The sequence below is a fragment of the Scardinius erythrophthalmus genome (assembly GCF_964197995.2).
Source record: "Scardinius erythrophthalmus genome assembly, chromosome: 2".
NCBI classification, from domain to species: Eukaryota; Metazoa; Chordata; class Actinopteri; order Cypriniformes; family Leuciscidae; genus Scardinius; species Scardinius erythrophthalmus.
Window position 1 is genome coordinate 43,124,440 of NC_138222.1, and position 12,529 is coordinate 43,136,968.

General features: G+C 36.6%; 1 protein-coding gene across 1 annotated transcript in view; it reads left to right on the plus strand.

Moving 5' to 3' along the window:
• The window catches only part of igdcc4 (immunoglobulin superfamily, DCC subclass, member 4), a 79,463-nt gene that overhangs the window by 38,538 nt on the left and 28,396 nt on the right, over positions 1-12,529 (plus strand). The window contains exons 3-4 of the mRNA XM_081358898.1: positions 3,680-3,833; positions 10,441-10,574. Coding sequence (XP_081215024.1) covers positions 3,680-3,833; positions 10,441-10,574 — 288 coding nt within the window. The remainder of the gene's footprint in view (positions 1-3,679; positions 3,834-10,440; positions 10,575-12,529) is intronic.

Below are 12,529 nucleotides of genomic sequence, written 5' to 3' on the forward strand. Positions count from 1 at the left end.
TTAGGACAATCTAGGACATATAGTGTTTAATTTAGGTTTAATGCATATTTTCTGTGCTTAAGTGTTGACAGTTTTGGTTGTGAAGTTTGAGATTATAGGCCTATGTCACACTTCCTGCTTCCGGAACGCGGAGTAGGGATTCAGAACTTCCGGTCAACAGTATTTCTCCATAAGGCTTTATATTATCAGCCATAATGTCTAAACCATCCGAGGTAGACTGACCAGGAGCTATGAGGTTGTGAAACGAAGGTTTTTGCTCCTGTAGAAGCTATAAGTTCGTATGAAATCAACCTTGTTTTAAGAAAAACATGTTTTATCCGCGATCTTATGAAAAAAAACTACACTACCCACAATCCTAAGCGTAGCAGCAACATCTGCTGATTGGTCCAACTCGCTGTTCCCATAGAAACGTTTACCTAACTGGCGAACCGCCCGCCGCTGTTGTTGTAGTGCACCGGGTTGCTCTGCGTCAGGACGTAGACAGCCATAACTCAGTTTTCACGTTTTTCCACTTGAGAGTTTTCATTTACCATCCGAACCACATCGTCATATGTGACTTCAGGCACGTTGCGGAGAGATTTGGTCCAGCGGTATCTATCGGACTCCGCCATTGTAAAGAGCTAACCGGAAGAGCCGTATCCCTATTAAAAGACGTCCTTCCGGTCTTCATTTTTTTCGTGATATAGGCCTATTGTAACCCTTTACTATAAATTTGAATTATCATGCACTAACAATGAACAAGTTTTTACAGCATTTAATAATAAAGGTAAAAGGTACACTATGTAACAAAACTGCATGCATTTTGCAGAAGAACATTGTTTTGGTTGTGCTACGGCTCTGCATGACTGTGTGGATGAATATGGTTATCCTACTGCTCATAAATCATTCAGGCTTAAAGTCCCCCTGTAGTCAATAATTGTATCCCTTAAAGCAGGGGTGCCCAATCCTGCTCCTGCCGATCGACTGTCCTGCACAGTTCATCTCCAACCCTTATCAAACACACCTGAAGCAACCAATTAAGGTCTTCAGGATCACTTGAAAATTAAAGGCAGGTGTGTTTGATTAGGGTTGGAGATGAACTGTGCAGGACAGTCGATCAGCAGGAGCAGGATTGGGTCCTGCCTTAAAGTGCCCCTGTTATGGTTTTTCGAATATTCCCTTTCATGCAGTGTGTAATATAGCTGTTTGTAAAATTATTGTCTCCCAAAAGAAAGAATTGAGTCTAAACCGCCTTAGCGAGTCGTTTGTTTCAAATCCTACTGATTTACAGTTCTATATACATTTGCATAATGCCCGCCTATGTTGTACGTTGTCCGTCCGGGTCATTTGACTGCTTCTCAAATCTCAATTTGGGAATTCAAGGTGAGATTCGCAAAATGCTTGCACTTGAAAGATAGTCAGTACTCAGTTTATTTGGACCAGTGTGCTCATCTGAATCACAACCTATAAGTATGAATAATTTTTGATGTATACATTTTCTACCTGGTGTTCAAAATACGTAGTTTTGTGTTTTATATTGTGTAAGCTTCCGACTAACCGACTAACTCACGTTATTACTGTCTTACTGAAATGCTTCTGCTAATCAGCTGTGGGCCACTTTACCTAAAACTGTGTCATTTAAGGCATATTGTCTGTCGTTCTTACCATGAGTAAAGATAAAGGATGGAGCAAGATTTGTTTTACAATGTTACATCAGTCATTCACATTAGTGCTTGGCTAATGTATACGCTGTTATTGATAGAGTTCCCACATGTGCACCACAATAAATTAGAAATATACACATCGGTTTGTTGATGAACATACTCTTGTTAATGCTGATGGTGAGAAATTACAGTTGCAACATCTCAGTACCTCAAACTGAGTAGTGTATCACTGAGAATCTTCCTGCTGAATTCATCCTTACAATGGAGTTTCAGGTTGAATAACTAGTTCTTCCAACGTATCATCATTGGACTCGTGATCGGATTGATATGGTAAAATCGATGTACTTCCTTGAAAATAAATACTAGTAGGCCTACAGCGTTACAAAACCATAATGAAATGATCCAGTAATGATTTACAATGAATTCTGTTAGAGATTGACATATGGCAATTATCTGTTCAATAAAATACCTTACTCACCTGTTGAATAATAAAAACACCATCTCTGTGTCCTTTTTACAACATTTCAAATACCCCAGTAGGCCTAATCCCCATCCCCATCTCACAAACAGCACAGCGATCTGCCGACGTTTAAAGTTGTGTAGTGTGAAGTTGAACTAGACATAACCTACACCAGTCGAATATTAGAATTTTAGAATATTTGATCTATAATTACTATTCGAAAAATAAAATACTATTCGAATTTTACTTTGTTGCTTTGCTGGCCATAAATGCAGTGAATCCACGATAAATCCCAAGCACTTACTCACAGTTATAATTAAATGCACTGGGTAGCGCTGTGGAGCGTGTTAACAAGTTTGTATTTGATCGTCGTCTGCCTCGCAAAGTTTAGAATTATTTAGATGAAAATGATCTTAATAAAGGATATTACAAAATGGAATTACTTTTAATCAAATTAATTAATGAAACTGAGTTATCATAATATCCCCACCACAATGAGAAATCACTTGAAATCCAAACAGTCGAATCACTGCGTTCGTTCACTACTGCAGGTAAGCACAGCTCGAGCATGTGGATATTATTGTTTTTCTGAACATAAAACAATAAACACGATATGCTGACTTGTGTATGTTGTATTATAATTGGCACACTCTAAAAAACATTTCCTTTTGCGCTGCTTTTTGAGCTTGAGCTTCTTTATATTTTTTGTTCAATGTTTTAAACTAAAATAAAACCTTAAGATATAAGGTAGCCTAAGCTTGTTGTGTATATTGCCTAATCATAAGCTTAAGCTTGTTTAGAAATGGTGACAAAAATGTAAAAAAAAACGTCAACCTAAAAAAATTACGTTTTTCTCTTTTTAAACGTCATTTAAATAAACGAATATTCGATTCTTATGAGCCCAAATATTCGAATACAATATTTTAGAAAAATGCCCATCCCTAATTTACGGTTATGCCAAGACATGCACTGGCGAGTGGCGCATATTTACCGAGAAAACCATAGCGCTAGCCTAGGTCTAAATACCATGAATCAGGGTAAGACAAAAACACGTATTGACTCATTATTTAATTTTTTTTCATTTTGAACTAAACAAAGTTACATGGTGTACCTTTAATGTGAATATCTAAATATACTATTGTTCATTCACAATTGTCCATAATACACACAATTCATTCATTTTTAACATTTCAAATTGTATAAATTATCAGTTGTCACACAAATGAAATGTTAACAATATATTAATGTATGTTCAAATGGACATTAGCCTAGAAATTAACATTAACCATTAGTTTGAATAATGAAGTTTCCTCTGGCTTGTTCTATGTGTGAGTTGTTCTGTGGGCTTATAAGCAGTGTGAGTCTGGCAGATGTAGCAGATCAAAGTGAGAGTATTTTCAAAGCTCAGAGGCACTGGAGCAGAGGTCAGGGGCCCCGCTCTCTCTACTCCCACCATGTGGCTACATCTTGTGCTTATTCAATGAAAAGTGAATGCATTCACTGATTCACTTTTTTTTTCATGTTGCTTTCTGCTCCTTTTCTCTTGGCCACACTCTGCTCTCTCTGTCTTCCTTAGGCTTGTCCCGTATTCTTCAGGATCCTGAGCCTCAGGTTGTGCCTGTAGGTGGCACTGCCCGGTTTGAGTGCTATGCAGATGGCTTGCCCACTCCAAGTATCACCTGGGAGAAGGACCAGGCACCTCTACCTGCAGAACCTCTAAACCCATCCAGGTAAGTTATTTTGGCATAAGTTTTGGAATGTATAATTCCCCTTTTGTCATACTTTATTCAAGTATGACAATGTTTGCATGCACTAAGGACCCCATGGCAAGCGCAAAGCTAGTCCAACATGGGAGCTAATTTTTTTGTTAAAAATAAGGCTGCGCAATTAGGCCTATTGGAAAAAAATATAGATATTACTTATAATACACTACCGTAGGGGTGTGCGATATATATCGTCTGCGATATCGTAATTGTTGTTTTAACGATGTGCGATTTGACATTATCGAGTATAGCCTATCTCTCACACACACCCAGAGAGTGCATGCATACTCTACGTAATGTAGTCTTGTAGATTAGACTAGTGCGGGTGCACATTTAGAGTGCACGCTTTTACTGCGTGAGTTAGTCTTTATTTATATCATTTAGTAATAAATATCACAAGAGTGCAGTTTTTCTCCAAATATCAGCATGATAACAAATGTGATTTTGATTTTATACAAGTTTAAGAAACAAGAAGTTAAGGCAACACTAAGGTTTCCAAAATCGTATCAGTGGTTCATCAAGTCGTAACAGGGTGATAGGCACTTCTGGATTAGCTTTGCAGCCCTATATAACCACATTATGCAAGTTTGCCAAACCAGGTCGCGTTTTTGAAGTTCGAATGAGACATAAGAAAACTACAAATTTGACTTGCTTTACGTCAAGCGTTACAATAGTCATTATTTAGTTTTTCTTTGTTTCTGATGTCGCAATACATCATACTTTCATGAAATTTTTTTGAGCCAAGTTCATTTTTGGGGATGCACATAAAAGATTATATACACCTTCACACACACAAATAAAAAAAATTCATACAGACTTGCAAACCCAACCATGCATCCACAAATAAACAAAAAATTAATAAAAACCTCAGACTTGCAAGCAAATATAGCTGTTTGTATGCAAACAAACAATACAGTCTTCACTCATACAGATGCACACACATTCACTCACAAATATTAATCACACTGAAATCACCTCTCTCTCTCTCTCTCTCTCTCTCTCTCTCTCTCTCTCTCTCTCTCTCTCCACACACACGTGCACACACACACACACACACACACACACACACACACACACGAAGATAAAAAAAAACAGTCAAACTCAACCATGCACATGCAAACAATACACTCTTCACTCATATATATGCACACACATTCACTCACATTCACTCTAAATAATCATACTAAATCAAATAACCTCTCTTTCTCTTTCCTTTAAAAAAAAAAAAAAAGGAAATATCTAACTTGAGGATATATATGTTCATGTTCCATAAAGGGGATGCTTGTTTGAAGAATGCCATTTGGTGGCATAGAAACCATTATACTTGCATTGATTAATACTTTTTAATGGTCTTCTGCAATGTTTGAGGCATATTTAGGTACAGCAGCTGTTTCAGTATTTTACATGCGTTTATGTTGGCCTAATTTCAGTTACATTTTAGGCTATGTAGTTTAAAAAAAAATGTATTATTGTATTAACAACTCAGCTGTATGTGGAGTCCTTTTGAGTAGAAATGCATATTGCAATTTTTTGTTGCAAATAAAAATCCCATAGTCCGTAACTACTACAGTTTTAACTTATTTTAATATATAAATATATAATTGAAATGGTCAAACATTTGTATGACTTGCCAGTGACTTGCTTAACCCAAGCTACGACTTGACTTGAAATGCTTGACATAAAGCAGTGACTTGACTTGACTTGCTTTTCACAAAATTGACTTGGACTTGCTTGAGACTTGAAGGTTAAGACTTTGAGACTTACTTATGACTTGCACATATGTGACTTACTCCCACCTCTTAGACATGATCATAAGACTACCCATAGTGTTTGTAGTGTAGGTCTGCATGGACTGCAGGACCGTGCCTTTTCTGTGGCAGCTCCGAAATTATGGTATGATCTGCCTCAGTTTAATAGACAGGCCTCTTCAATGTCTTGTTTTAAATCTCTTCTAAAAACCCATCTTTTTTCTTTGGCCTTTAACACCAGAAGTTGACATTTTGTTTATTTTATTGTTTTTATGGTTTGGCTGTTTTTCATATGTTTTGTTTCTTAATCTGTTTTATATTGTATTTTATGTTTTGTATGAGTTATGTATTGTTGTGTTCTGTTTTTGTATATTCTTCTGTTCAGCACTTTGGTCTACTTCGGTCGTTTTAAAGTGCTTTATAAATAAAGATTGATTGATTGATTGATTGATTGATTGATTGATTGATTGACTTTGTGTCTGATGAGGATATAATGTTGGTTTGGTTGACTAATTCACATTAGTACTATGCTCAGGATTTTTCTTCTTTTTTTTTCTAATGTAATTGACTTAGAGTACAAAATATCAAATAATATGTTTCACCTTGACATTCTATTATTAAAAATAATTGGTTTTTTTAGTGCTGGGCAATGATTAATCACGATTAATCACATCCAAAATAAAAGTTTGTGTTTACATAATATATGTGTGTGCACTGTGTATAATAATTTTGTATATATAAATATACACACGCATGCATGTATATATTTAAGAAAAATGTGTTATTTATATATTAAATATTTATATTTATATATAATATAAATTGTTTAAATATATATATACAGTATATACATGAAAATACTTAAATATATGCATGCATATGTGTGTATTTATATATACAAAATAATTATACACAGTACTCTCACATATATTATGGAAACACAAACTTTTATTTTGGATGCGATTAATCGCGATTGCCAGTTCATCTCACAGGGTAGTCAAACACGGTTTAACATTTGAAAGTGTGTATGTTACAGTCGCTTTTGCTATTTGTCAAATTAGAGCAGGAAAGTCTGCACATGAGAAGCCATCAGAGGTCAAAGAGTTGGGAATGGGCCCCATCAAAGAGGTGGGCATCAGAGGGAGGGAGGCAGAGGGTAGGGAACTGTTGCATCAAATGAAGTCCGGGTCATCGGTTTAAAGTATGTCATGTCATGTGATAAACGGAGGGCTTACTATAGCAGAGGCTGCCAAATTTCTCAGTCACCCCATCTGAGAAGGTCAACTACAGAATATGTAAGAAACTGCAAAGATTTTTTGGTCAAGAAAATCTCTTACTGGCTATGTTGCACAGTGATCATGTAAAGTATTGAGTGTACTCTACTGTCCAAGTTGGCTCAAAAACTTATGGTGTCATATAATATAAAGTTCAAAACAGTATTGCAAGGGTTTATTTTGCAGTATTGATATGGATGGGATCACCAAATTGGTTGTGTTTCTAGTATAGGGGTCGACAACCTGGCACGCAGAGGGATAATCACTAGCATATGTCAATAGCTAAAGAGGTGTATGTATTTAATTTAAATAAAGTCCCTCGAACTTGCTTACAGATCTACATTGAAATCATTCCTCATAGTCACACAGCCGGTTTTATTAAGTTATGACTGTGAGATTATAACCTGCGTGTGTGCGCAGATCTGACAAACCATTTGCAAGACCGGAGTTGCGCGCTTCAGGTTATCCCTACAGTATGTTGCTGACCCCTGTTCAAATATTTAATTCCTTTTTAGTATTTTTATAATTAATATAATTAATCTGGCCCTGCATTGTAGCACATCATTTTGTGTTCTGCTCTTTTTATTAACTATTATTGCTATGCATGCAATATCTTAATAGGATATTGTCCATATGCCAAACTCTTGATTTTATTGGATTAGCCTAAAAGGTATTTAGCTGCTTGTTCATTTTTGGTAAAAATTCAGGAGCAAAACATGCAATGTTTCAGAAAGCTGGTGAGATTTCTCTATTTATTTTTCATTTGTATTCTCAGTCTCTGCTGATTCCTGATCCTCTTTCTCTCTCTTTTTTCTCTCAAGTGTCTTTTCTGTTTTATAATAAGAACATGCGTCTCTTGCTCTGTTTCTATCACTTGCACGTACACGTATAAAAAAGCACACAAAGAAACTTGCACACAGAGAGATGTAGGTGTGCAGAAAACACTTGAAGCACACATTATCACTAGAAAAATAAATGTAAATTGAATTTAATTGATTTTAATTAAATGATATCGCAGTCTCTTTCAGACTGAGAATGATAAGGTGCTGTAAGTCTTGTCCAGTGTTATTACCCATCCTGGTATCCTTGGGAAGCATTTCAGTTTTTAAAATCAATCTTTGATATCTTTTGTTTCACATGTAAATCAATTCACCACATATAGATATCCAGCCACATCATAATATTATTATTGTGCATCAGGTTTTTTATAATTACTGTTTACCAATTGATTGTTTGGGTAAGACTATTAGATAATTTCTCCATTAATATAGATATTTTCAAGAGTTAAGGATTATGAAAAACATGCAGAGGGAAAAGGAAAGACTTTTGAAATGTCAAATAAGGACATGGCATTTTATTAAATTGTCTCCTGATTGCATCATTGAGATATTTCATCATCTGCTGTCAGTTCCTGTTGAGGAATTCACCGAAGAGTGTTTTCTCTGCATATGACAGCAACTGTGTCATGGTTTACATCAAATGCCATCAAATTGAGTTTTATTTCAGTTTTGTTTATTGCTTTTTTATTTTTAATGAATGGGACACTGGAAAAGACAGGAAAGCACAGGCAGAGAGAGGGAGAACTGGAGTAAGTCATGACAGTAGCTGTGTTGTTGACATGTCGAGAAGACACTGTTTTCAGCACTGCGTGCGAATACACTTTGCCCGCTCTTCAGAAGAATGAGAACTCCCACTGGAATTCATACAGAAAACCAGATGCCATCATTCGTATCACTGAATCAAGCGCTGAGGAAGCCTCCGGAGCTGAAATTCAGATATGGTAATAGGCATTTGGTGTCCGACATGCACTGTAAGTGGTAGACCAATCACGACAGACTGGGCTGACTGACCAATCAGAGCAGAGTAGCTCACAGAAAGGAGGGGTTTAGAGAGACTGAATCTTCGAACGAACCGTTTTCTGACTCTTTGAGAAATGAGGTGATGTGTAATGTATATAATGAGAAAACTGAATTGTTTTTTGACCTTGGATGCATATAAACCTAATTTAGGAGACCTACAAAACAAAATTAGGAACCTTTTAAAATATCATAATAGGGGCACTTTAATACTTTTATTCAGTATGGATGCATTAAACCATCAAACGTGACAGTAAAGACTTTTAGATTGTTCCAAAAGATTTCTGTTTCAAATGCTGTTCTTTTGAACTTTCTATTCATCAAAGAAACGTAAGAAAAAAACTGTAACTGTTTCCACAAAAATATGAAGCAGCACAACTGTTATATATACAACATTTATAATAATTAGAAATCTTTCTTGAGCACCAAATCAGAATCTTATTACATATCGTGCAATACTGAAGACTGAATTAATGGCTGCTGAAAATTCAGCTTTTCCATCAAATGAATAAATAATATTTTCAAATATATTAAAATAGAAAACAATTAAATTGTAAAATGTTAAACATTAAATAAAATGTTACATTCGATTGGGGACACTAAATTGCAGACAGCTAAACAGATGTTTACTCTTAGTCATCTGTTTAACACTTTTAATCATTAGATGTAATATTGTGAATTAAGTTTGTACGCACAGTAAATGTACAGGACAGAAGTAGAAGTTCTAGTAGTCTTGATAAGTTTGTCTCTGCATTTTCAAATGAGGTTTTTAACCTCTTAAATGAGCTTATTTTTCCTAGCAGTTTGGAATTACAAATGAGAACAAACTTGAAAAAGGATACAGACTTGGAGACATGCTTCTGAGATCATTCCATTTGCATCAGATTCTTCCTTTTGTATCCGTAAAAAAGTGTCTTTTGTATTCACAGCCCCTCTCCATATTAATGAGAACACACTTGCACATTAGCCGTGCATTAATACACGCTGTCGTGTTCTGGCGGCGGCTGCTGCAGTCACTCTCTCATTTACATCCCGAGCGCAGCTGAGGCGGTGCCGTGTCGCTGGAGGTGTAGCTCTGGTGTGGACGTGTCCTCAGCTGAACTCTCACAGCCACAATGAATTCTGAATTCTAAAATGCACCCGGTTTCAACGCGCTTGCACTCACAGATGGACAAATTCACCTAACCTTGGTCTTTGTGGCCTTTCTGCCAGAGTGTCTTGCTCTTGGGGATAAGTCTACAAGATTAATGGTGTATAATATCGGTCCTGAATGAAAAGAGGATTTGAAAGCGGTCTCTTGGGGAGAAAGATGACTATAGAATGAATATTAGTGGTGCAACCTGACCTCGCCACTGCAAACAAAGAGAGAAAGAGTGAGTGGAAGAGAGAAATTGACTGCCATTTTGGACTGTTCTACATCTGTAGACTAAAATTTCTTTCTTTCTACTTTTCTCTGCTCTTTTTTTCCCATTTTTCTCTCCCCCGCAATGTTAATTCTTCAGTATGGTTCGTGTATATTGCCGCTTTATTTGTTGATCTGAGTTGACTGGCGCTTAGTGCTGGGATAAATAGCAGATTTCTAGCCTAAAGCTTAAAAGAAGCTTCAATTTTGAATTAAACAAACCCACACATATTGACACACACACATACGGTTGATTTCGAAATGCTAACGCTAGTCTCATTCTTTCTCTTACAGGTACATATCTCTTCCTAATGGGGTGCTGCAGATTTTAGGAGTCTCTAAAGAAGATGAAGGCTTGTACCGCTGCGTGGCTTTCAACTCTGCCCACAAGCGCTTCAGCCAAGATGCTTCTCTCACAGTTAGCCCAGGTATAATACAAAAACCTGTTTCTAATCACCCCATCATAGATGGCATTTCATTATTCGTGATCAGTTCACCTCACAGACTTTTGAGGCTCCATTCACCTCATCTCTCTGACTGACACAGTAATGGCCCTTTAGAGATTTAGAGCTCTGGGAGAATTCATTAAACATTGGAATTATAGAGTTCCTCTTAATAGTGCTAGTTATAATGTTAGTTAACTTAGTTTTTCTGCCCTCTCTCTGACCCTTGGAATTAAATAGTTTGTTTTTGTTGTGTTGCCCTCCAAATACACTGTAAGAAAAAAATCTGTTCTAGCACAAAATTACCAGTATGTTTTCCATTAAGTTTACCGACATTTAAAACACAACACAATGCACTACGTAATTCAGAATACGGGTAAAACAATTGTGCAAAAAAATCGATATGGAAAATTCCTGAAAATTAAAGGAATAGTTCACCCAAAAAATGATTTCTTCTGCCGAACACAAAATGAGATGTTTTGAAGAATGTTGGTAACCAAACAGTTTTGTTCTTGTTGACTTTAGTTGCATATTTGTCCATATAATGGAAGTCCTTGGGAACCAACAGTGTTCTTCAGAATATCTTCGTTTGTGTTCCACAGAGGAAAGTAAGGTTTAGAGGGACATGAGGGTGAGTAAATGATGACAGAATTGTCATTTTGGGAGAAATATCCATTTAATGGTACATTGGGCCGTATTTTTGGGCCGTAGACTTTTCTTAGTGCCTTTTTGTATGGGAAATGTGAAATTAACTTTTCAGGTTGCTTCGTCCTTCACTAACAGTCTCTCTGCAAAAGCTAGATTACATTGTGACAGCTTCACATCAATCTAAGCCGAAATGTGCGAAAAAATCTGACTGAGATGAAAACTTTAGAAGCATGGCAGTGACATTTTATTCATATTTTACTTGTTGTTTTACTGTTTTGGCATGATAGTATCTATCCTATTTTCTCCCATTCCGCTTATTGAGTCTGATGGCACACATCACCGTTTCCGGGTCCAAACGCTCTATCAGATCCCAAAAGAAAACAACAAATGGTGTTAATGTACACTTACGCTGTGCTGTAATACTTCCAAAATATCATGATCCTAATAATTATCTCCATGACAAATATCTCCAGACAGTGATTCGTTTCTTCTGAATCGTTAAAATGTTGGTGTCTAGGATGCCATGCAGTGACTGTTTTTTTTTTAAAAGCTTAGCATAATAGTGCTCATATATGTCTGTTGAGATGGTATTCTCACTTTAAACGGAGTGGACGTGAAAGAGTACCCCGAAAGAGTATTTAAGTCGTGATTTTAGCGGATTTAGTGGATTATTTTACCGTGATGTACAGGCCGGGTTTCTAAACACCATATGGTCCTAATGTGTAAAATTGAGTGGTCATTGGTGCAAATTTATTCACCTTCCAGATGTCATACAAAAATGAAATTAGCTATTTTGCAGCATAATTTAGTTTTTTTGACTGATTTGAATGAAAGTTAAAGTATATTTTCATAATGCTCATATATTTTGTATATCATAAGAACATTGGAAATGTGATTCCTCATGATATCACCCCTTAAATTGAGAAACATATCTGTTTTATGGTTCTATTTGAGTCTTCTTATTTGAAGTAAAGTTTCAATATCTGCAGTAGCCCTTTCAGTATTGTGTGTGTGTGTGTGTGTGTGTGTGTGTGTGTGTGTGTGTGTGTGTGTGTGTGTGTGTGTGTGTGTGTGTGTGTGTGTGTGTGTGTGTGTGTGTGTGTGTGTGTGTGTGTGTGTGTGTGTGTGTGTGTGTGTGTGTGTGTGTGTGTGTGTGTGTGTGTGTGTGTGTGTGTGTGTTTAAGTGCCCTCTGCAGAGGTGGTCCGTGTTGCAGGCAGAATTGATTTCCTGCTGTCCTTAAGGCTGCTCGGCTGATGAAATGGAGTGAGCAAAAGGAGGGGATGGAAGAGAG